Source organism: Phoxinus phoxinus (genome assembly GCF_949152265.1).
Source record: "Phoxinus phoxinus genome assembly, chromosome: 12".
In the NCBI taxonomy this organism is placed as follows: Eukaryota; Metazoa; Chordata; class Actinopteri; order Cypriniformes; family Leuciscidae; genus Phoxinus; species Phoxinus phoxinus.
In genome coordinates this window covers 31,014,796-31,041,222 of record NC_136887.1, presented here as the reverse complement: position 1 = coordinate 31,041,222, position 26,427 = coordinate 31,014,796, and the positions used below count along the sequence as shown (strand labels likewise).

Below are 26,427 nucleotides of genomic sequence, written 5' to 3'. Positions count from 1 at the left end.
GAATTATTTTAATTGTTATCTTTATTTAACTAGGGCTTTTTTTTTAGTGTCGTTATTTTTTGTAAATTAAAAACCTGTGCGTTTTATGTCGAATATTCGTGGTTATATAGATTTTATCAGAAAAAAAATGTATTGACAGTAACATTTCAAAACACTACAACACCAGCAGATGTCGCCAAAAGAATATAAAAAGCTGCACTTGCTATATTGTCGAACAATAAAACCATGCTGTTAATCATTTTAACTTGAATATGTTTCTAAATATTAAAATAACTACTTATGTACACTGACTAAAACTGCAATAAGAGTTCATCTAAATATGAACGTAAGTAAACAAACTGACAAAGGTAGATGGTGGTTTTGAAAACATTGTAATCCTTTCAAATAGCAAAACACAAATTTAGGCTTAAATTGTGTTGGGACTCTTGTTTTATATTTTGAGCCTCTGATATTTTCCCTTAACCCTACACATAACATCATCACACACCTGTTTTCATATTCATTTAGTATATTTCCTAATCCATTTTAATCTTTGGCTGCGCTGATTTCCAAATAATCTTAGATTTCACTATCAGTATGTGAAGGTCTACTCTCCAGTATATAGGAGAAATTTGACACACAAACACATACATATTCTCTGCAATTCAACATGAAGCAGCATGTCAACTGTTTGATGTCCTCTCAGCTTAAGAGCTGTTTGTGCTCCTTATCTCCTTTGTGCTGATCAGCCCAACTCCCTTTGAATCCAGCAAACCCCATAACTTATCTCAGGATCTGCATTATTTTGAGCTTTTTGGACTCAGATCGATGACACGGCTCTTTTCAGCCCATTTGAGACAGGGTTCAATAGCATCAGGGTTTCCCCAGAGGAGAAATACGCATAAAAACACATTAGAAAACACTTTTATTGACTTGCACATGAAGGTTTACATTTTTCTCTCACTCACACACACACACACACACACACACACACACACACACACACACACACACACACACACACACACACACACACACACACACACACTGACGCATAGGCCTACACACAAGCAGCACTCAGCCAATGTTGTCGTCTCTGCCAGATAACATCACAACACACACATATTCATGTTGTCCAGATAGCATCCAGACCTGCTAGAACACAGCTGCTTCAACAAAGAGACACAAGGAAAACACGACTGATGCTTTATCATTAGTGCCACTTTGGGCAGCAACACACTCACACATGTGAGAGCAGGAAAAAAAACACGGGACTGTGTGTTTTTAGCTGGAGATGAAAAAAGAGGTGAGCCTGGGAGAGGAAGTGGGTGGCCCTGGAAAATATCATTTCTATAATGCCTTTTAAGAAGAGAGGGAGGAAAGGGAGAGAAAGTCAGAAAGTAGCACAGAAATGTATTCCATCTTCTGGACGGATGAGTCACTCTCTGTTTCTCCCTCTTCAGTTTTTTCGTAATCTTGCAGGCGGGCTGCTAAATTTAGTCCTGGCTGTGAGCCCTGACAGACAGGTAGGCCAGCATCAGCCTCACACACACACACAGTCTACACACACCCTGTACAAAACCCACTCAAACACGCACCCGCGCGCTTGCACACACACACACACACACACACACACACACACACACACACACACACACCCTGTACAAAACCCACTCAAACACGCACCCGCGCGCTCACACACACACACACACACACACACACACACACACACACACACACACACACACACACACACACACACACACACACACACACACACCATTTCAGAAGTGAAGTGGGGCAGACATCAAGTGTAATACCATTTTTTCCCTGACCGTTGTCTAGACAGGTATTTTGTTTTCTTATATTTTCCTTATGACAATTAATGATTGGTTTATGTACTACAAGACTTCTGCATTAAAGCATCATGTATTTTTTTACAATAAAGTAGAATGGAATAAAATGGAATACACACAATACAATGTTTTCCTAGAAGGAAATGTAGGGTATTTTATAGTTTCTATACTGTAATAAAGGCTATAGCACTGCATTATTCATTCAGTCGTTTACTTCATTGTTATGAAAATACCCTGAGGTGGCTTGAAAAACCATAGACAGTATAAGATGGACACAACGACCACATAGATTTCAACAGAGAAAAGTGAAGCCCATTATAGGACTCAGTTCCTGATGGCCGGGCGAACTGCGCAGGCTCAAACTGAGCTTTATGACGTAGATGTGACGTGAGTCTTCTAGTAGCTGTGCCGAGAGAAATCTGAATCATTCCCTTCCGAATCTCGCAGAGACGGAGAGCGTGAGTATTAGCTGTCCATGAGCTAGCAGCGGGAGCAACTTTATCACTCTCTATGCATGGGCTTCTCCCTTGACTTTATCGGACTTTATGCCTCCACATCCCCCCGATTGCTTGCGAGCTTCTCCGCCGGTCTATACGGTAATTTCTCGACTGTGCGACAGAGAGTCGAGTGGTTATGACGCAATCGTTAGCCTATTTTTTAAAAACGGCTTCTACGGGGCCATAACGTAAGATACAAAGTAATGGAGCCTTTTATACCTTGTTGTGTTTCTTTCTAAATAAAAAATGGACAAATGGAGTCTTTGGACGCCTCAGATGTAAAGTTAATCGCTGTCAAAGTGACGCTAAAATGAATGGGAGTCAATGGAATGCTAACAGCAGGTGAAGTTCTGCTACAATGGCGGCGCCCGAGGGAAGCTTAAGTTTCCGGCGGATGGATTACCCCCGTGTGAAAAACCCAAACCATACCTATAGGCTACTGTCGCCATCATATTGTCTTCACGTTTTCATCAGGCAAAATGTTTTTTGATTTAGCTACAGCGATAGCTGGATGCCTTTCTCCATATAAGGGATTTCCTGGAGCGTCATAAGTGTACTGACTTCTGGCTTCCAGTATGAATAAAAAAGACATTACATGAGAGTGTTTTAGCGCCCTATGTTCACATCGAATCATTTTGGATAAGAATGAAACGTCAGGTCAGGCATTGACTATCTTGTCTCTTTGAATCTTTAAGATTTATTCACATTGGCCAACGAAAACCTCAACGGGAACACATTTGCCCGAAAAAAGAGTTTACGTTTTGTGGGGCCCAGGGAATATGAGTAGGCTATTCTATGCCCACGCACACACACACACACACACACACACACACACACACACACACACACACACACACACACACACACACACACACACACACACACACACACACACACACACACACACACACACACACACACACACACACATTAGCTACCTCACTGCATCAAGTATAGCCTACAGTTATCAAATGCTGTGAAATATTTATATGAGATCGGCACTCCAGCGACTCGCCGGTTTTGATAATGTCACAGGAATCGTGTCTGGCTCTATATTAATGCAAAATCCAAGAGAGAGAGTGATGAGGGGACCAGACAGTGAATAAAAGCGCCACTGCTGCTCAGCATGATAAAAAAAATGACCTTTACAAGACTGTCAACAAGCACAGGCCAATAAAAACCCTTGTTACAAACTATAATTTTTTTCTTGTTTTAAAAAGAGAGAAAAAAGAGTCTCATTAAAACTCCAAAGATCTCTCTCTCTCTCAAAATGTATATATAGAAAAAAGGGAAAGAAAACGCCCATTTCAGAATTATATGGTTAACTGTAATAAAAAAAAAAAATTTTTTTTTAAAAAAGGTAATAATAGTCATGTCACATTTAATATGTAATAATAATAATATAGGTATAAAAATGGAATAAATGGAACATAAATATGCAAAAAAGTCCCAGTCATAAAACAGGCTTAATTTTTTTACATTAAATTTTTTATTTATTTATTATTTAAATTTTTTATTTATTACACAAAATTATTAATTCCCAAATTAAAAGATATAGGCCTATGTAGAAGTTAGAAAATGAAACTTATTTTAGGATATGGTCAATTGTCATACAATTAAAGAAACGGTTGTTATAATAATAATAATAATAATAATATGCAATAAATAATAATCTTACATCATAATAATGATAATAAAATATTCAAATATTGACAAAAATGGTAATAGAAACAGACTTAATTTTGTATCACTTCATGCTGTATCACTCCTGTTAAAAGCCTAGGAGCAGTGAATCAGCAAACAGGAGATATCAGGTGAGGTAGGTCTGTGCTGTCCCACAGGCGCTGTGCAGGTGGCATTATTAGCTCCGTGTGTGTGTGTGTGTGTGTGTGTGTGTGTGTGTGTGTGTGTGTGTGTGTGTGTGAGTGAGTCTGACTCAGCAGCAGTCAAGCGAGAGGAGGGAGAGAGATAATATTATTTCTCACATCATTACGGTGCTGGCGGCCCTCTGCCTAAGACTCCCAGACCCAGGTGATAATTATCACAATGTTTGTCTTTCATTACCGTTAAACGGCAGGAAAAGAGAGGGAGGGGTGGACGATGCAAAATAAGGAGGGTGAATTGGGAATATAACAAAGACTAAAGCAAATGTGTTTCTGCTGCAAAGTTCACAAAGCTCTGCTGCATTTTCATCCAGTGGTATCAGAGGGATTTTTTTTAATATGTACCGAAAGATTATTATGCCATTATATTAACATAATACTCCAAGGTCAAAGTCTTTAAAACATGTTACATGTCAAGCTATAGACCATATTATCACAATAGATTGCCTCTCACATTAAGATAATTTTTTTTGCCTTCTAAAAAAATATAAAATCTATATATTTATATAGATTTTCTATTGCAGTAATGAAAATATGTGTTTTAAAAATAACGCAAAAGGTTAATTGTCCATTTTCTTTTTTGTCTTTTGGGGTGAAATATGAGGTTGTATGAATGAAAATGAATCTGACAGGTTGTGAGATCCTCCAAGTAATGTCGTGGTACTGTTTGCAAGTGTGTGAAACATGCTGTAAATGTTTCATAATTACCAAATCATCACAAATCTATCTCAAAAATAAGACATTTCACTTTATTTATATTAATATATAGCACATTGCTTTATGGCTGTTGTGTTTTTATATACTGTATGTGTGTGATCAGACCTACGTTTGAAGGTATACACATTGTAGACATAAAGCAGAGCAGGTTATGTCTCTCTGTAACAAATATTATACACACACGTTCACACACACAGGAGAATCGGGCACAGATGGTATAGCAGCAATAACCATTATTAATTACGTTCAAACACTCAAAGCTTATATCGTGTATAGACTGTGGTACAGATCGAGTTCTGTGGTGTCCTGTCCTAACTGGATACATGTCGGAGAGATACGGTTCTATGCACAAATTCTCGGAAAACAAAGCGACAGGACTCTGGAATTATCTTTACATAGAATAGAATGGAAACACTGAAGTTCTGTCGGTACATTCATATTGTATGCATTTTGTGTATTTTTGACTGATATATTTTCACGGTTCTATATTCTTATTGTGATAGTTACGTTAACTGTACAGACACAGAGGTAGTTGATATACGTTACTGTTGAGAGAGAGCAAATGCTACGTTTATAGCACAGGATATTTCACACGGAACATTTCACAGCGGCAACAGTTGAAGGAAAGCCAGTCGTCATAGACGAGGAAACAGGACAACATATTGACCAGTCGACACAGAAAAGACCTGAAAGTCAGCATGAACTCAAAATCAACCCTATTCACTTTCATAACACACATTACTGGTCTTATTGTACATGTAGTTCATTTCAAAGAAAAGAATATTTGCATCCACATCTTTCATCACAATGGAACGACTTGCGTGTGGGCCATGTGTGCTATTGGATAATGCTAACCAATAGTCAAACGGCAGATCTGCCTCCATTTTGGTTTGGATTTCCCTTTTTACCATTCAATCAACTGCCAATGTAAAAAATGAAGAGCCGCCCTACATACAATTTTTCACTTAAACACATTACAGAAGTAAATTGGGTTGCAATTGACATTTCATGTTGACTTTGACAAATATCAGTAGTTCGGGAATGCTGCTAGCGAGTGGATATCCTAGTCTGGAGGGTGAAAGGGTGCTTAAGGATCTTATTTTACATTATTGCAGATAATGACTAAACATATAATCCGAGAAATCACTTAAAGTGAGATCAGCCTCAGTTTCTTGCTCTTGAAAATCATAATTCAGTCAATAATGCTACATATAAGGTGGAAAGAAGTGTTTGGCTAAATGACCACCATTAAAAAAGTAAGTGATTCTTTCACCTTCAGCCTCCCCAGCTAACAGAAATATGTTCAGAGGACGGTTTGCTAACGTTGCCATTAAGTTATGAAAACGTTATTCCTTAATGTTCAAAACGTCCAGTTTTTTTTAAATGTTTTTTTTTTTTTTTGGTCTTGGTGGACGTTAGAGAAAACATTAAGGGAATGTTATTATGGGAACATTACTTTTGAATGTTCTCTGAACCATCTGAAAAAAGTAGTAACATTTAAAACCTTTGGACTAACATTCAACTAAAATGTTTCAGAAAACGTTCAATGAATGATGTATAAATAACATTTTTGTACTAATGTTTTGATTATTAAATTTCATTTCATTTCAAAAATTGGATTTTTGATTTTGGTTATTGAAGACCAGGGGCCGGATTCACAAAAGTCTTCTTAAGACTTAATATAGACAAAATATTTTTCTTAAGTTAGAAAATAAGAAGAAATCGGCAGTTAAGAATTTTATTCTTAAGAATGTTTCGTGAATCCGGCCCCTGATAACTATGCGCAAACGTTCTATTAACGCTACTGGACGAACGTTGTTCATAACTTTGAAAGTCAAAGTTCTGAGAATATTCCCTGTTAGCTGGGCCGGACATCGGTGGAAACTCACAGTCCTCAACATCATCTGAGCTGAGCTGTATGATTCTGAAGAAATCAGGTAAACATACTCAATATTCTTGGATCATTACAGTCGCAGCAAATTAAAAGTCCCACAAGAAACATTGCAAAGCATAATACAAAATGCATCTCAATATAAAAAATAAATACGTCATCCTCGCAGTCCTGTGAGATGATAAAGAAAAACTTAACGCACAAAACGGGCCTTTCCCTTTTCTGAAGCTTGCCGGGTGCTCTCAAAAGCTTTTTTACTCAAATTCCACAAAGTCGAGACTGTGAATTTGTCCACGACGGCCACCCAGCCTGATTCTATTGGTTGAATTAACAAAGATACACAAAGAAACATTCTTTAAAATAAAATGGACTACAATAACATTAGTATTCTTTACAAAATGAATAAGATAGATAAAATAAATTCTTCTTTCAGTATCAACACAGAAAAGCTTATATTTACCTGCTTGCAATTGTATGTGTACGCATGAGTGTGTGTGTGTGTGTGTGTGTGTGTGTGTGTGTGTGTGAGGGAGAAAGAATGAAAAAAAGAGGTGAAAAGAATAAAGAAAGAGACGAAAAATGAGTGTGATCGGGGGTGTGGGAGAGAGAAGACGTGTGTTTGGTGAGCACCAATTGAATATAGTCAGGTTTCTATACTATTGGCATTCCTCTCACTGGCTAGCCAGTGGGAAAAGCTTTCAATTCCCAAAAGGAAGGAACCAAACAAAAAGCAAATCAAACAAACACAAAAAGACTCATTGATACAGTCTGTGAAGCCACATTATGGACTTATAGAGGCCAGGAATAAATTAGGAGAGACGAGCAGATCCTTATTATTCCCAACTCAGACCACACAGACACCCGTCCATCCGTCTAATCAACCCATCCGACCATTTAACGCAAGCAGAGGGTCAGAGGACACATCGGGGACGTTCTTAGGATAAGATACTCTGTTTGTGTAGCGAGACACTTGAGTTCTCTCAACATTGAAGGTCTGTCAACATCCATCCCATCAAAAACTCTCCACTTAAGACTTTAAGTAGTTTCGTAGAAAAAAAGACTCCTTCCTTATTCTGTTTTCCTTTTGAAAGTTCTGAGCGCACTTGTCGTCCTTAGCGTTACACTAGTAGCGTGTCCGTGCCTATGAGGACCCATTGAAGCCGAAGAAAAATCCCAGAATTGGTTTTGGATAAAGCTCAATGAAAACGCCACGGTTCACGTCTTGAGCACTGAATATTCCAGCGATATAGCGACTGACCCACTGAACTTTAACTAAATACAATGTCAAATAGATCTGAAGATTGGTTTACAGTGGAGAAAAAGCTTCCTAAACTCAACAATAGGATCCGATGATATTCTATACACACGGTACAGAAGTGGATATACAGTGCAAACAGAATGTATATGCATCTAATACTGCTGAAATAGTGTGTGGGACATAGCCAGATGGGCCAGGGGGTGGGTCTGTGGTTTATTCCCAAGCGCAAACCCTCTTTCTGGGTGAGACCCAAACTTCAGAGTCCATGACAAAAGAATAAGCAAACCTTTGACCTCCTCAAAGCTGTGCAAAGTTTGATCTGTGGATTATACGGGTGGTTTGATTTCACTATTCACTTTGGGTTTCGCATCTGAAAGAAAATGAGAAGAGCAAAGAGATTATATTCATGTTAAAAATAGCAAGCAACACTTTACTTGAAACTTTTTATAAACAATTGTGATCAGTTGTAATGCGTTAAAATACAGTTACACTACCATTCAATCGTTTAGGGTTGGTAAGATTTTTGTAATGTTTTTGAAAGAAGTCTCTTATGCTCATCGAGGCTATTGAAAACAGTTGTGCTGCTTAATATTTTTGTGAAAACCTTTTTTCAAGATTCTTTGATGAAAATAAAGTTAAAAAGAACAGCATTTATTTGAGATAGAAATCTTTACTGTCACGTTTAATCAATTGAATACATTCTTGTGGGGGGAAAAAATTTAAAATAAAAAAAAAGAAGAAAAAAAATAGTTGCATGCTGAGGGGGCTTCATATCAAACGACATCATCCAGGTGTGCCCATCACTGGAGCTAGGCAGAAAAAGACTACAGGTGTGCAAAATATATATATATATTTATTATTATATTTATTTTGCACATAAAAAAAAAAGGTAAACGTGTGCAAAATTTACCAATTTTATTCCCTCGATTTATAAATCATGTGCACGATATAGCAAATCAGGGGGATGAAATAGTCAATCCTCCGCACGATTTATAAATCGAGGGAACAAATTAGTAAATCATGCGCACGATTTAGTCTACTATTTTCTTCCTGCATGTCATGTGTGGGGCTCAGTCATTTTGTACTTTTATAACACAAGAGATGCTATTCAGTTTTGTAGCTGATTGTGACCAAATACCTTTTAATTTGTATCAGACCTACAAAAAAATAATAAAATAGACTATACAAGAGTGCATTGTGTGTACTGCTTAGTGCTTAATACACTAAATGAGACTGTACTGTTCCAAATACCCCAGGGGGGATTAAATCCCGCTAGGTGGAACAAACTGTAATTCGCACTACTGTCTGTTCAAAATAAATGGAAAAAGAAACCTAGCATTGGGGATGGGTAGCTTTTTTCCTGTTGTCCCGAACCCATATTATATCGTGTCCCTAAAACCGAGGTACATAACGAACCGTGACTTCTGTGTACCGTTACACCCCTATGATGCTTTCTCTTATCTGTGGGTCACGGATGGAGAAACACTTCCTTGTGCAATAAAATCCCAAATGGAGGCCGTGCCATTGTGTGTAAGGGTCTATTTTTAGCACATTGAGTTGCATTTGAATAAGTTGTTTGGCTCTGTATGTGTGTGTGTGTGTGTGTGTGTGTGTGTGTTTACCGGCAGCTGTGCTCGTTGAGTGTCTTCCCTCTCTTTGTACAGCTCACCTCCCTCAAACTGCACCTGCATTCACAAGAGGGAGGCTGTGATGTCATCCTGTGGGCGGGGCATGGTGGACACGCCTCTCTGGCAGGTGGTGGAGGGGCGGAGCTAGGCGGGAGGGTAGGAGGGGGAGGAGGAGGGGGTGTAGTTGGCACAAGATTCCTGCTGGCATGAGAGGGAAGAAAATAAGCAGTTGGTGAGAAATAAAGACAGTGTATGACCTTCATATGCCAAATATGAGCATTTTGTTATTGTTTAGTGACTTCCGAGTCTTTCCAAACAAAAAAAGCATCATGAAAGTAATAGCTATGTATATTGCACTATATTCCAAGTGTGCTAAAGCCATATGATAGCTGTGTGTGAGGAGCCATTTTGAATCTTAGTGGTACAAACCATCATGAACTATTTTGCGTTAAACAGTAAAGGTTCAGAATGATACGTAAATGACGACAAATTTTTTTTTTTTGGTTTCAAGTTGAAGAGCTCAGATGTCCTAAGGATATGAGGCATTTTAAAATAGTAAGAAAAGCCTCCAAGTGATTGAGTGAAGCAAATCTGATCATAATACTTGCTCTGCGTCTGACAAATCCGGCACCAAGAGAATTATGTAAAACGGCAACGACGGACAAAGAGCACGTCGGTCCTTGCAATCATTAACTTTGCAAAACCAGACCTAAGCCTGCATCTCCACATTAGACTTGAAATTAAATTCAGTAACAAACACAAAAAGACCCATAATGCATTCTGAGCATGCATCAGCCCTGATCTTCTTTTTGGACGGCGGCACCACAGACACACTCTGGATATTGTCCGTGGCCGCCAGTTCTTTGATGTCTCATGTGTGACGTGTCTGATGGGACGGTGGCCTGATGGGGCTGTTTTCCCCTCTCCCCTTTATTTAACTAAACCAAAACTGAGGAGAAGTGTATAGCTGAGAGTTAATTAAGGAAGAAAATCAATCTTTGTGTGGAAGTGGTTTGAGAGGCTGATGTGGAGGGGAGGCTGAGGAAAAGGGAGGGGCGTTCTGGCTGGCAAATTAGCCTGATTTCACACTTGCCACTGACTCCATCCATGGAGGAGTGGATGATGGATAGCAGGGAGGGAAAGACGGTCCAAAAGGAGCGCCCTCCACTTGCCCTCACCAAAAACCAATGACGAAGAAGCCAAAGTAGAGAAGGAAGGAGAGGAACTGATGAATTGTTTCCCTTCGACCGGAATTAATTAATTGTTGTCTGAGATGAAGTCAATGTTGCATGAGTAAATGTGCAGTACGGCACGTACAAAAAAAGGGATTTCAAGGAAAATTTTCAGTTCTCTTTGACCAGAAACTCATCCATCATGGGATTCGTGTGCTTTATTGCTTTCGAAATAGGTTTTAATATTTAATCATTTTAATAAATAACGGCAAAGCAAAGATTTATTATTAAACATCTTGCTAAATGGCTTCTTCTATTAAATGTATATCAATGATACTTTCTACAATGACAAAAGAGTACCATGTTAGTCCTTAAAGTGCTAATGAAAATACCATGGTAAATTAATATACTAATCCTTTAGTACCAAAGTTAATCCAAACAGCCTGAAAACAAGATTGCAACACTGTGTACAACATTATGATATCTTTTAAGCCTTTTATATTATGATATATTTATCTATAACATCTTTTAAGCCTCACCAAATTTAGTTAGATTTGACACAATTTAAGACACAATTTGCCAAAGGGGTAAATAAACTTATCTCAAGATATATTCTCTGAAAAAAACTTCTCAATTGTATTTATCTTGTTTTCAGAACATTCAGATAATAATAAGAAAGTACATCACTGTACTTTTTTGTAATAAGATATTATGAACATACAAAGAATTTTTCCCCATGTGCTTCTTTCGTTTTGGTTTCCCCTTTTGTCGCTTTTTGCCTCTTCTTGTTGTCTGTGGGCCTTGCCTAAAAAAAATTACAACATATATTATTACATATAAAAAGTACTACATGACCAGGACTCCATTCAGCAAACTATTGCACAGACTCTCTACACTCTTTAAACATTTTATGTCAACATAAGTCAACTATTAAACTAAATTTTATATATTTAATTCAGAGAGTTTTTAAGATGACTTTATCACGTCTTAATTCTTGTGTTTTTTTGGCCTCGGTCTGTCTGAGGCTCCTCAAGGGCCAGTGGCCTAATTAAGCAATAAAATGAATGTTCTGTTCCGTTTCCCAACAAAGGAGGGTTCTAGGTTTCTGACTCCCTTCCAACAGTGCAAGACGCACGCCAGCTGGACACAAACACACACACACACACACAGTCTTTTAGAAGTCTAAGACCTTTTTTTTTAACAACAAATACACAAATGCAGTGTTTTCCTAAGGTATCTTCATCCACATAAACATTTTCTACTGGGATGAGCTCACTGGGAATTTTAAAAACTTTATGTTCCATGTCAATCTTATTCTTATTCTTATTCAAATTATCTTTTTTCATAAGTGTAAATGGAACTGCATAAATCCCACGTTAAATTAACAGACTGGCTGTTCACTGGCAATAAAGAGGAGAGGATTACTTGTAAAAAAAATGACAACACAGGCAAGTGTGAAGCTGAGGACCAATGCCAAGTTCACACATTACATCCCACTTAAATAATTTTTTTATGATTTACCGCTTGCTCTCACCAGTTATAATAACAGTATTGGTTATAATTAGCATATACTGATATCAGGATACACACTAAAATGAGCCTCAATCTTGCAATAAAACTGTCAAAAATGGTGATGTAAAATTATCATTATTATTATCATACAGTACTTAAAAGTAGTTTGTACAAACAGACTAAGTAGTTAATGCAACAGACAAATCCTGTGGCACATTGTCTAAGCAGTCGGACTTGTGTTTTTCATCTGAGGATCCTAGGCAGGACAATGAAAGGGATATTTGTAAGGAGCAGTAGCCTTTCTCTTTAACATCAGGGTCAGAGTAAACTAGTATCAGAGCAGAACAGACTGAACCAACCACTTCTGCCTTTCACACACAATTAACTCAGCAAGCAGCCATCTCCATGGAGTTAATGTGTGTGTGTGTGTGTGTGCGCAGTGGGGCAAAGAGAAGAGAGGGCAAATGCTGTTCACACTGCTGGTAAACTTCACATCACTCACTCCCTCTCTCTGACACACACACACACACACACACACACACACACACACACACACACACACACACACACACACACACACACACACACACACACACACACACACACACACACACACACACACACACACACACACACACACACACACACACACACACACACACACACACACACACACACACAATTTACCTGGTTGGCTCTGCATAAAGATTTGCTTTTAGCCTGTAGGGAAAAGACAGACCGTTAAAACAGAATAATAATGAAATTTACAATTAAAAGAAAGATCACATATTATAAAAGCATACGCACAGGGATATTTAATGGTTGAGTACCGATATTGGTGTTCATATATTATTTTTTTAACCTATAAACCATTAAAAAGTATTATACTGTGGCATGTATCTCGTCCAGCACTTTTTGAAAGTGATTGAAAGCTGAATGAAAAAGAGAGTATATCTACCCTGAGCACAAGTGAGAACATCTGGTTGTCTTGTTATGCCTCTGGGTGAGTAATAAGATTAATTTACAAAAGGTTTTGCAATTCATTAAGTCATACTATTATTTACCGGTAATAATTGTGAGTCAAAGCATCTGGATATGCTAATACATTCACCACTGATTGGTGCACAGTGATTGCTGCTTGTCCAAATATTATCGGTAGCAACACAAATATATAATATCGAAAACTTGACAGACAACTTAACTCAAAATGGGCAGATTTCTAAACTCGTTCCTGGCTTGAGATCAATCCCCATATATATATGTTGGATTTATAGTATTTGTCATAAAATAATGGCTTTAGCATGTCGGATTGTAAACGTTATCAGTGAGATAAACGTTTTATCGCATGATAACGTGAGCATTAGCAGAGCGATCAGAACGGGCACAGGTAAACAGAGTTAATAATGTTGGCTGGTTGCCTGCGCGTGGGAGTTTGAGTAACTCAGGGTTGGTCAACAGTAGTGAGTTCAGTTTGTACGGGGCAGATCAGTATTACAAAGAGAGGATAGAGAGGCGAGCGCATGTAAATGCTCTTAGTCTTACCGAAAGCTCAGCTCCAACCCTGGCCTTAATCCGAACCCCACAACCTCTGAAAGGGCTTTTGAGGAGAACCTCACAATGACCTGATAAAGAGCTGATGGTGACAGCTCGGCTACGTGCCAGCAGAACAGTGTTTCGGGGGCGACGACTTTCTGTGACTGGGTTCAGGAAGTAGTCCGTGGGGAGACGGGGTCATTCCCCATGTGACGAACAGGGTGGAAGTGCATTTGTGTGTGTGTGTGTGTGTGTGTGTGTGTGTGTGTGTATGGGGGGTGATCTGAAAGTCAGATAGGCTTTGGATTGGGGTGTGTGGGTGGGTTTACTTAGCTAGTCTTTGAGGACAAAATTCCCCACACTAGTTGGCAAACTGTTACAAAACCTCCCTTTCGAGTGTTATTCAAAGGTTAAAATGATTAATAAATATAGTAACTCTTACACCCAATTATGCTTAATAACCCGTCAATGAGGTCATGTAAACTCCTTAAACTGTGTTCCTTTATCACACATATTTATGACCTTTAAAATGGGTTAGGGTTAGGGTTTGCTCCAAATACACTACCATTTAAAAGTTTTTTTTTTTTTTCTTTGAAAGACATTAACACGTTTATTCAAAAAGGACACATTAAATTGATCAAAAGTGATATTCAAATATATAAAAAAATATATTAAAAATAGAAAACTGTTTTAAATTGTAATAATATTTATCAATATTACAGTTTTCACTGTATTTTTTATCGAACAAATGCAGACCCCAAACTTGTGTACAGTAGTGTATACCTGCTTTCTGAGGGTTTCATTGTGCAAATGTCATTTTACGTTTTGAAAACCAAAAAAAAAAACTATTTCAAAATCTTTTTGAAGTTTTCAGGTTTTTCAATGATCTGAAGTTTTGTTTTACATATAAATTTAAGCCACAAGTACCACAATTTTAAGACTGTGCAAGATAAAAGCAATTCAACTGTTACCATTCAATTTGGTAGTGCTTCTGAATACGAGAGCGTGTCATGTGAACGGCCTCTTAGGGTTTAGATTAGTCTGTCATAATTAGATTTATATTAAAACAACACAAATCTGTGGTATGCTGGTCCTTACATATATTGCTGAGTCAGTTTGTTGGAATATGTATGTGTAAGTATGTATCTCACCTGCACTCACACTGGTTGTGTTCAATGAAAGGCAGCTGCACAAGTTCATGCTTCATGTATGAGGTCCTCATGAGCTGTGGAGTTTAACAGAGAAGGAGTCAGTACACACACACACACACACACACACACACACACACACACACACACACATACACACACACACACACACACACAATCTGTTCTGCATAGTAATGACTCCATCTTTTATCCTTCAATCTCTCTATACAGTACGTGACCAGGATCCGACCTGATCCATTACACTAGAGACTTCATCTACCCACACTGAATATGTATGACTAACTCATGCTGTGTGTCCTCTGTGTGTGCGTCTCTCTGGCTAAGACATGAGGTTAGATATCTTTATTATACGGGGTTAGTGTGTGGAGTAGCCTCGTGTAGCCAGCCCTTTGCCTAATGACATAAGGTCTGGGATCTATAGCCACTGCAATTGGCCAATGACTGCACACTTAGTCAGGAAGAGGCTGTGTTGCTTACATGTAAAGCGACCAATCACAGTTTTGTTTTGTTTAAAGGGATACTTCACCTCTGGAAAGATGACTGTGTATTTAAAATGGGTCAATTATGTAGTAGAAATGTGAAATTTGGAGCCTTCTAGACTGAGAAAAGCCAGAAAATTTATTTGTGGCTCATGTGGATGAAAGACAACAACTCCCAGAATGCATTTGTTTCGCTGCCCTACGAGGCCACTCCCAAGAGCGCAGTTAAACAACAAGGCTAGGCTACTAGTGAGTTTCCGTGACAAGTCTGCCCGGGATTTTGAGATCGCCTAAAATGTCCGGGATTCGGCTTTTGCGTTCTACAGTCGCCATTCATTATGTTTACTGTGGCGAGCAGGACGAGACTGACGGCCGCGGGAGAACGACGCGAGGCCGGTGGCGTGATTACTGATGAGCGGCACCTGTGAGACGCACCGGTCAGTATCTCTCACGGAGGAGCGGGAATCTTCAATGTTAAAACGCACATTAACCGATCACTTGTTTAGCGTTCATGTAAACATTCAGATTCACCAATTCAGATTCACCAATCGGAATGAATTGAGTTAGACTGAAACAAAAGATGTGCATGTAAACAATGAATGGCGACTGCAGAAAGCAAAAGCCGAATCCCGGACATTTTGGACAATCTCGACGGCTGGACATGTCCGGGAAAAAGGATGTATGGTAACCCCTACTACTCAACTTTCTGCATAGAGCAAGAGCCTGTTAGCTTAGCTTCCAAATAAAAGATGGCTGACACTAATTGTACATTCTGTGAGTGAGATCCTCCCTCTATGGGCGGCTTGAAAACATGCGGATCTAGCGCCTTCTACTGGCTGTAGTTTTTAGCCTCTGGCCAAAAAAGCCTCCGATGACGCAAAATGACGATTGTTGCGTCATCGGAGGATTTTTTACAGACAAAAAATACATAAATCTCTCGTCTCAGGGGGACATGAGGGAGAGAAGCTCGCTAATTTGAAAATACTACAGGTTTTCTACTGATACGAAGCTTAATGCTAAATCCCGAAGTATCCCTTTAAAGTCAAGTTTAGGGGTGGGTACAATAACAGACCGGGATGCTGTAACAGACTATCAATACTTTCATGTTTACCTGCATATGCAGCACATATTTCTTGATCTTCTTTTATGTGAGAGGATACACAAAATATAAAATCACATGGGAATCCCAAGGGTTGGCCATGCCGTCAGTAAACATGTCAAAACATCTCTTTTGAATACAACTAAGTGCCTTGAGAAAAACACTTGATGTCTTAAAGTTTCAATGCTGTAAACTTCTCAAACTTTTTTTAAATCCAGCATTTTGTTGCTCATCTGAAGTCTTCATTTGTGCGGCATCGAATCGTTTAAACACTGCTTTGTTTCCTGCTAAAGATCGCCGCACACTAGGCTTCCAGAAGACTTGTAGAAGTCAGCCAATCAGATTCAGACTTTTGCCTTCACAAAAGTGTTTCCCTGACGCTGAGATTATGTGTGGAGGTACTTACTCCAAACTGTATAAAAAAAATTTTTATAGGACCTGATCTGTAGGTGTGTGTGTCATGCGAGTGTCCCATACAGCCATGTTAAGCATGTGAATGTAAGTTAGCACATGTATGTGTGAAAGGTTTCTATGAAGGGAGAAATTAAGAAAATTGTGCATAGTGTTATATTTACACTACCGTTTAGAAGTGTAAGATTGTTTTTAAACAAATTCATATTTTTGAAAAATAAAAAATATTAAGCCGCACAACAACATTGTTACAAATAAGAAATGTTTCTTGAGAAAATCATCATATTAGAATCAGGATCATGTGACACTGAAGACTAGAGTAATGATGCTGAAAATTCAGCTTTGCATCACAGGAATAAATTAGATTTTACAGTGCATTAAAATAGAAAATAGTTATTTTAATTGTGATAATATTTCACAAAATCACTGTGTTTAATGTATTATGAACAAATAAATGCAGCCTTGTTGAGCATAAGAGACTTAAACAAAAAAAATATTACTGACCCCAAACTTTTGAACGGTAGTGTAGGTTAGGGTTAGGGTTAGGGTTCGGTATAACCCTATATGATATACAGAGATCCCTCAAAAGTATTCAGACAATTCAGCCAAGTTTAAGAATATATGAATGTCACTGCATTAGGCAACAAAATATCAAAACTGACATTTAATTTTACAGATATTCATCTCAAGCACACTTTACAAGCCAAACATTTCACAAAAAGAAGTTTGTTGAATTATAAATGTTAAAAAAATAGATAAGCTGTTCAAAATGAAGATAAAAATGATTGGGGGACTGGATGTCAAACGTTTGTGGAATATGTCCACAGTTAATGTGATGCCTGTGATGTGCATTTGTGTGTGTGTACCTCCATTACAAGTGTGTGTGTTTGTGATGGCACACACTCGAGCGCCTCATCGGAGCAGCAGCCTCCGCAGCGGCGCAGTGTTACACACGACGGAAGGAAGAGGTGATGCGTCTCCCAAGGAAACTCCCGCCAAACCTCCACCAGCGTCTCTCTGGGATGACATCCGCTTCTCTGATACACATCCAACCACCTCACCACTGAGAGAAAGACAATAATTTAAAGATACCGAGTAAGAAAACACTTCAGTCTTAAAAAGACAGCTTTAAAAAATTAAAATTCTGTCATCATTTACTCATCCAAACCTGCATGAGTAGGTTTGGATGCACAAAATAATATATTTTTAAAAAAGTTGGTAACCGGACAGTTGACGGCACCCATTGAATAGTCAACTGTTTGATTAACAACTTTCTTTAAAATATCTTCTTTTGTGTTCAACAGAAGAAAGAAACTCATACAGGTTTGGAACAACTTGAGGGTGAGTGATGACAAAATGTTTTCGTCAATGGTCAACAAGGACAACCTGCTTCATCATTCATTGAAAATGGCATTATATGTCAGTAGAGATCATACTAAATTGGGGTGATGTGAGCAGAGCGCTTAGTGTGGGTGAACAAGATTTCCTTGCTATTATAAACTGTATTTAAATGATTTACTGTGGTAACTACAGCATGTCAGAGATGACATTTATAAAGCATATTTTATATTTAGCCCAGAATATTCCTCTGAATATTAAGCATCAATGTGCTGGTACTTTAAAGAAACTAATACACTGATCCGAAGCACCTATAACGTAGCATGAAATATATTTTTATTCTCCAAAAAACATATGACTATTTTTACAATAGCAGATTCTTTAAGTGACCTTCCACTAAAATAAATAGTCCTTGAATAGTCCTAGACCGCAAAAGTTTGGGGTCGTTATGATAATAACAGTAATATTATTATGCTTTTGTAATATTATTAAGTATTTTGTGTCTGTGATGGGTAAGTTGAATTTTCAGCATTTCAGTCTTCAGCGTCACATTATCTGCTGATTTACTCAATAAACATTTCTTATTATTATGTATTCTTATTATTGTTGAAAACAGGTGTGCATAATATTTTTGTGGAAATCATGATACATTTAGTCAGGATTCCTGATGAATGAAGTTCAAAAGAACAGCATTTATTCCAAATAGAATTTTTGTAACTTTATAAATGTCTTTCATTGACTTGTCACTTTTGAACATCATTGCGTCATGTCTGAATTAAAGTATTAATATTATTATTATTATTATTAAATCTTACTGAGCCCAAACTTCTGAACTGTAGTTTAGTAGACAGTGGCAAAGAGGCATTTAAGCAATAAGGACCAAAAAATTAAAAAAGTATTATATAAGCTCATAAATGAGTAATGCACCTGTGATAATAGGTGTAGAAAAGAAAGCAAGACTCAATACCTTCTCCAGATCTGTGGCTCTCTGTTGGCATCCAGTGGTCTGACTAGAGGAAAGGACAGAGACAAGGCGTCAGACACAACATACAGCAGAGACAATAACAAAACCGCATATATGGTGCTATGAAGAACTGATCCTAGTGAAAGTGCTAAAAACATGAATAATGACTCTTTAATGCTTTTCTAGTGTTTATTTGTGCCAGAGCAGCATGAAGGTGGACGTTAGCACACATTCACACAAACATGCCCCTCATACAGTGGGGTCCGTGCACTGGAACAAGGTCACCGCTGAGGGAGAGAGCAGACTTTGCACTACAGCGCAAACAACACACACATACATGGCTTCCCTGCACCGTGCCTGACCACTTTCTGTGAGGGTAGTTTCCTGAGCATGTGTGTCAATCGCATTACAGGTGATCTCACACTGATCTAACCCAGCGCATTCAATTATGCCCTCACAGACGCACACGCATGCTGGGAGAAGTGTTTCTGCGCGTTTATTTCGCAACGATGGCAATAAATAAAGTTTTAATGTAATTAAACACAATATTTATCAGAAGACATTGCAGATAATTGCACGGCATGGGGTTTGGTTACGTGTGGAGAGGCGTCTGCAGAGTCTGTGTTGCAACATGAAGGTTGAGTCAGTCAATTTCTCATCAACCTCCTGCCTCAGAGCCATTGTGAAATACAGCAACCAGCTCAGAGCTGGCAAGGGGACTGGCACACACACACATTAACATTCACTTTCACTCCCTGAAATGCACACACACTAAAAATCTCAATGCTGCCAGTTTTTTTTTTTTTGCAGCAGCAGTTGGCTGGATTTGGCTGCGTCAGTCCTCTCTTTCTAAAAGCCATTGAGTTTGAGCACCAATCATCAGCTCAGCTGCCCCGCTCTCCCACAATCCCCCTCCACCTGCAGACCGCGGGTCAGCCTGGCATTTGTGAACGGACTCAAGCGTTAAGAAATGAGGTTTTCAAACTTTCAAACAAAGCTATCATGCAGGCACTGCTTTATGGCAGATCCAAAAGTCTCAGATCACATGGGAAATCTGGGATTCTTTTTTTACATATAAACTTGGAAGTGAACTAGACGTTTTAGGATGTTCATGCATTTAAAAAAAGAGAAGTTATGATGTAAAATATTTATGCTTTTGGAGTATTTCTAGGTCAAATATAACCAAAACATGAGAACTCCATTGAAGCAAAAGATTCACTTTGGAACTTCTCTAAACACGCTGGAGAACATGACCATCAGGTTTCATTCATGTCAGGTCCAGTGCTGCTGTCATTAAAGTCGGGATGAAACGGAAGTTGTGATAGTCTTTTCTCCCTTATTGTGATGAATATCTGAGGGAAACAGCTTCTCGAACAAGACCACATGTACACTCCTGGGCAAAAAAAATGGAAAAATATTTAGTGGTCTTTTAATGGACTAACCATTTAAAGCACAAATTACTGGTCAGGAAATTAGCACGAGTTGGACAAATACTCTAAATAACTTAGCACAGAATAGCCTTCTCTTTGTATTCTTTAAACGTTTAAGCCGTGTGGTAAAGAGTAAAGACAGACAGCTTCTTACAGGAAGAAGAGTCAATGTAGTTCCACTCAATGCCGATGGCTTCAAATAGTTCATAAGAAGTTGAAAAACGTCTCCCAGTTAGTTTGAGTTTAATATGAAACCAAATATTGGTTATTGGTTCAAATCTGGATTCTGACCAGCCAAAACATCAGCCTGATGGACTTGTTCTCAAGCCACATCTTGCTTGTCTTTGCAATTTGGGCAGGAGCATTGTCATCTGGAGAAATAACATCTGATCATTAGATAACAACATTTCAGTAGTGATTCAAGTCATCTTTTCAAGTCATTCTGCTATATTCTACTGTACTAGAAAGCATTAAATGACTTTTCACGGTGACTTAGCTCACCGATACCAGCAGCTAACATGACACTCTTCCTCCATGCTTCACTGTGAGATGCATTAGCAACTCGTGTTTCATTGTGATTCATCACTCCACACACAACTTCCCATATCATGGCAAAAAAAATATTTTGTCTTTGATGTATTTCTGAGGCAGCAATGGCTTTTTAAGTAGTCCATTTGCTTAAGGTTTCTCTAATTTCCTGACCAATAATTTGTGGTTATGAAAGTTTTGTGTTTAGCCCTTTTGGGCCTTCTTTTATTTTGTCCATAGAGAATGAATTGGATGGTTGTGGTTTGCTATTGGTGGATCTCATGTGAGTGGCAGGTTGCCCCGCCCTCACGCCAGTAAACACATCATCAGAGAAGAGAAGAGGGAGGGAAAGTTATTTTGATCAAAGATTACGAGTGCACAGACATTTTTAAAAAATAATAATGTGCACTGTACAGATAAATCAGTTATAATAAATACTGCAATATGCCATTTTTAAAAATCCATAAAAACATACAAAATATTTGTTCATTTTGATTTCATGGTGACTTTAAAGCAAGAGGAGACAAACCAAATACTATATTGTAAAATGTTCTCTCACAATGTAATTTTGATCATTTTATTTGAAATACAAGTATGCAAAATGGAAGTATTTTCGCTAGATTTCTGGACTGCACAGCATAAACAGAAAACGCTCACACTGCCCACCTGGCAATAGCAGCTTCATCATCATCATCACTGTGCACGTGACAGGGAGAAACCTAAAGGTCACAGGGTTAGACTTTTGAAAATCGTGCCATACCTTATCATGCACTTTCACCAAGACTGGCAGCATGCAATGTAATGCAATGCAACATTCTGAAGGGTTTACATTTCACGACATCTTCAGCATCCTCAAATTAAATATACTAGAGCCAAACTGCAGTCTAAAATAAATAAAAGAAGTTTCGGCTAAACACAACAGGACAAACGATGAGTGGAGCTGCATCATTATGAAGACTTATGATATGCATCCATAAAGCAGAGCTCTGGTCACACGTACACCGACCAGACCACATACCGCTGCGCTTGCGAATAACGGAGATGCGCAAATTCAGTGCATTCTGCCGTCCTGCTTTCATATGCTCGAACTCGCAATGCTGATGTTCTAACAATAAGTGTCATAAACTGGCCTGATGGTTGTAATGTTGACAAAAGCTTGTGTAAGTGAAGAAAACGATAAGAAAGGAAGTGCGTCACTGTCTATCCTTCGGAGATCCAGACAAGAAAAAACAAAAAAGACATAAATATAATGTTTAGGGCAAACAGATATACATAGGCCTATTAAAATATGTTTTTATTTATGTTTACGCACAAAAAAATATTTAACAGCCACTAAGAATATACTAGGCCTATATTAGAAACTATGAACTAGCCTAAATATTGAGACTGAGCACAGCAAAGTAAAAAGTAAAATAAAATTTAAACTTAGGCTAGTGTTAATAAAAATATAATATTATCACATTAAATGATGTATTTAACTATTTGAAACATTTAATAATATTCTAGAATTATATCATAGGCATATTGTTATAATTAGCATTATTATCATCATCCCCACATTATTAATTATCATATAGGCCACACCCCCATGATGTGCTCTTTAACACCATCAGCTCGCTGTGCTCTCAGACAACAATAAGCACAAAAACATATAGTGATCACAAATAAATTGGTGGGTTTTATCAAAGCATTATATCTATAAAAGCAGAACCTTTCCCATCCTGCCAAACGTCAATGACCGTCAGGTTATTCCAACATATAAAAGCTCAGACGAGTGTTGTGCATTAACTCAGCTTTATAAAGTGCATTTTACAAGCAATGGTGTAAAATCTGCCATAATAAAAGATACTTATCAAGTGTGATAAGAGACAACCACACCAGTTAGGCTATTTAATCTATTTAAGTTTAAAGATGAAGTAAAATAGTTAAAGAACCCTTTATAGCAGCTAATTAAAATAATCAGCATTGAGTACTGCGAGAGCACTGTAATGCTACTGTCCACTATTTTAAATATCAATACAATTATCATTATTATAATACAGAGCACGTTCTTACCGGTGTCTTGGCACATTGTGTGGATATTCTGGTAAGTGAGACGAACTGAAACATTCCCAGAATAACTCTCAGTTTGATCCCCATTGTTTGAGTTCACCAAGAAAAGTCAGAAATAGTTGAGTAAATAATATAACAAGAGGTCCAACGTCCAGTCCTTACAGTTGTTAATTCTCTATGAATGATTATTCCACTTTCACATCCGAATCCATCATCTTTAATCCAAACAGTGACAATTTACTCAGTAGATTCTCAAAAAACAGGGCAATTGTCATTCCTGTCATGGTTTAACGATAAAAGAAACAAAAAAAATTCTTAAGTTTTAAAGCAAATGAAAAAGGGACACAACACGGGCTCCTTGGGTAGCTATACAGGCTTTTGAGATGCTCAGATGACCGTAGGACGTATTTATTATAAATAACTAGCTATAATAATCCCAATGGGCTATATGGTATTTCACAGGAGAGTTTTCCATGCATTTCGCGCATTTCATTTATACCGGCTCCCTCGCAGCAGAATTCCCGGAGGAAGTAGAGTACGTCCTGGTCCAGAGAAACATATATCCGGTAACAAATAAATATATCCTCAAGAATCGATGTAATGAGCCTCCTGAAGGTCTCTGTGTCTCCCGTCTGGTATTTCAGACCCTTTGCTTTGTGTGGCGCATCCCGTGCTACTGTAGGTCACCAGTGAAATCATGCCCACCAAAACCTATGATGACGCTTTGCTTGTCAGACACAAGATCTTATAATTTAAATGTTCGACATATTCATAATACTGGTAACATGCGCAATGCAATGCACATGCGCCTATATGGAATAGGAATCAGAGAAATGCACCTTGATATGGTTAAGGTCGTTTTCTCCAGTCTCTTATTTGCCCTTCAGGACTCACACGCTCCGCAACTCTCGGTGCGCGTCACCGTCGCGCTCGTGGTGGAACTTTTCTTTTTTTTTCCTTGACGCGCAGACTTTGCTCGCGCGCAAACCAGCACAGGTGTAATGCTCGCGCATCGTGAGGTGGGCAATTATTAACTGACTCCCCCTGTTTATTTTTGAGTGCTTGTCTCTGTCAGGGTTTTTGAGTTATTTTTTAAAGGAGAAACGTAATTAATTTTTGTACAGACAAACTGGTCTGAGAGGATGACGGATACAAAACGGATACTTTCGGTTCTGGATGCAGATTGATATATAGCTGCGATAAACAGTTAAAAGAGAAACTGTGTGGATAGCCTATTACCTTAATATCTACCTCACTTTGTTCTAACCTACTTGATTCCGTAATATTTAATAATAATTTTAACTTAATATTAAACCAGTTATCACATGAAGACTAATTTCAGTGTAGAAACGCGAAACACCTGTTTACCTATATCACTGCGCAGCATCCATAGAGACCCGACTGTCAACTAGGGACTATATCTTCCTGCGGAAGGATGGAACTTAAAGGGACAGTTCACCCAACAAATTAGAATTTTGCCATATTCCCCATGTCGTCTCAAATCTGTATGACATTTTTTCTTACGTAAAAAAAAAAAAAAAGTGTTAAAAAAATTAGTTAGCTAAATTAGTGTGCTGCTTTCAGACCATAAAAGTAGATGAAAAGTGGCTGTCAAGTCTAAATCTAAATCTTCTGAATATAACGATATGTTTGACAAAAAACAACAAAACATTCAAACAGTCACCAACCATTCACTTCAATGTATGGAAACCAGCCGCTTGGACATTCTACTATAAATTACTCCTATCATTTATATAATTTTTTTGTTCTACAAAAATAAGTAACGTTTCAAAAGACATAATTTATATTTTGGCCAAACTACTCTTATCATTCATTTTTATGATGCAATTATTTGTTGCATTTTTTAAAATTCATTCGGCAGGCGATACTTAATGACAAACTTTTACTTGCCAATTAAATAACATAAAAAAAAAAAACTAAAAGCAATTAAGACTTGGCTGTGCATCAATTTGAAAATGCTCATGACTAGATTATCAACATAAGACAGCCTCAGAAGTCAGTACTGACTATATATCTTCAGGTGTAAATTCAAAATGATTAAGTTGTGCAGCATCTGAACTTGAACCCACCCCACTTTGCTTGCATGTGAAGACCCTCAACATCACCCACAGGTATGTTTGGGTTATACACAGCAAAAAAAAAAAAAAAAAAAAAATTGATGTGGGCTGCAGGAATGCGGGCTGTTCTATCTCTCCTGGACTGCTTACAGCATTAGAGCTGACAACCGCAAAGAGCCCTTTCAGAGTGTAACTATCTAAAGGCCTTCTGGAAACCCCAGAGTGGTCAGGAGAGAAGGTCCAGTCATCACATGTCCAAATAAACAAACTGGGCCAAGGTCACAAGATTTCACCATTGATACTGCTGAACTGTGGGTGATGTTGTTAGCATTTCGGAGAAGTCTCCCCAGACGGTGCCATGAAAAAGTTTAGTTTTGAAACGTCAAAATGATAGAAGGTGCTCTTGTACAGACACAGGCAGAAAAAAAACACTGTCGAAACTGTCCCTGACTCATTCCTGAAAGCTGGTATCTCCAAGATCAGACCTGAGCAGAGAGGAGCACCTGCATATGGGCCCTATGCGATATCAGAAAACCACATCAGACTGAGTCCATGGCTGTGGAGTCACAGAACGTCAACATCCGCACATGCGTTTGGGAATGTCAGGCTTACACGCATCTACTGTAGCGGATTCTAGAATGTCGTGAACATCGCTAATTGGGAATGACGTAGTTGACGTTTTTATATGCTAAGAGGAGTAAATAAGTGGGACAATAACCAGTAATTGAAGTATGTGGGATGTTTTAGGCTGTTTTATCGTACATGAAGCAAAAAGTGTTGGTCAGACTACTGACTTATGTTCAAAACTTTTGCTCAAATCACTAACCCCAAGTTTGAGCAATAGCAAAAGTGTTGCTTACCTTCTGGAAGAAGTACACTGCCATTTAAAAGTATGGGGTCAATACGTTTGTTTCTTAAAAGAAAAAAATACTTTCATTTAGCAAGGACACATG

The 26,427-nt window shown here is 38.2% G+C and overlaps 1 protein-coding gene across 3 annotated transcripts; it reads right to left on the bottom strand.

Annotated features, from left to right (window-relative positions):
• Positions 1–4,950: 4,950 nt before the first annotated feature.
• vegfba (vascular endothelial growth factor Ba) lies at positions 4,951–24,506 on the bottom strand. 3 transcript variants are annotated; one of them, XM_079631517.1, is made up of 8 exons: positions 23,400–24,506; positions 19,390–19,432; positions 17,951–18,147; positions 15,078–15,151; positions 13,081–13,113; positions 11,603–11,686; positions 9,704–9,910; positions 4,951–8,451 (listed from the first exon to the last, which is right to left on the bottom strand). In XM_079631517.1, exons 1-8 carry the CDS (start codon positions 23,481–23,483, stop codon positions 8,430–8,432), a joined length of 744 nt encoding a protein of 247 aa, XP_079487643.1. In that variant the 5' UTR covers positions 23,484–24,506; the 3' UTR covers positions 4,951–8,429. The 3 variants fall into 3 exon arrangements, with proteins under 3 accessions (XP_079487643.1, XP_079487644.1, XP_079487645.1); XM_079631518.1 differs by having other exon boundaries at positions 9,704–9,907; XM_079631519.1 differs by having other exon boundaries at positions 19,390–19,428.
• Positions 24,507–26,427: the final 1,921 nt, after the last annotated feature.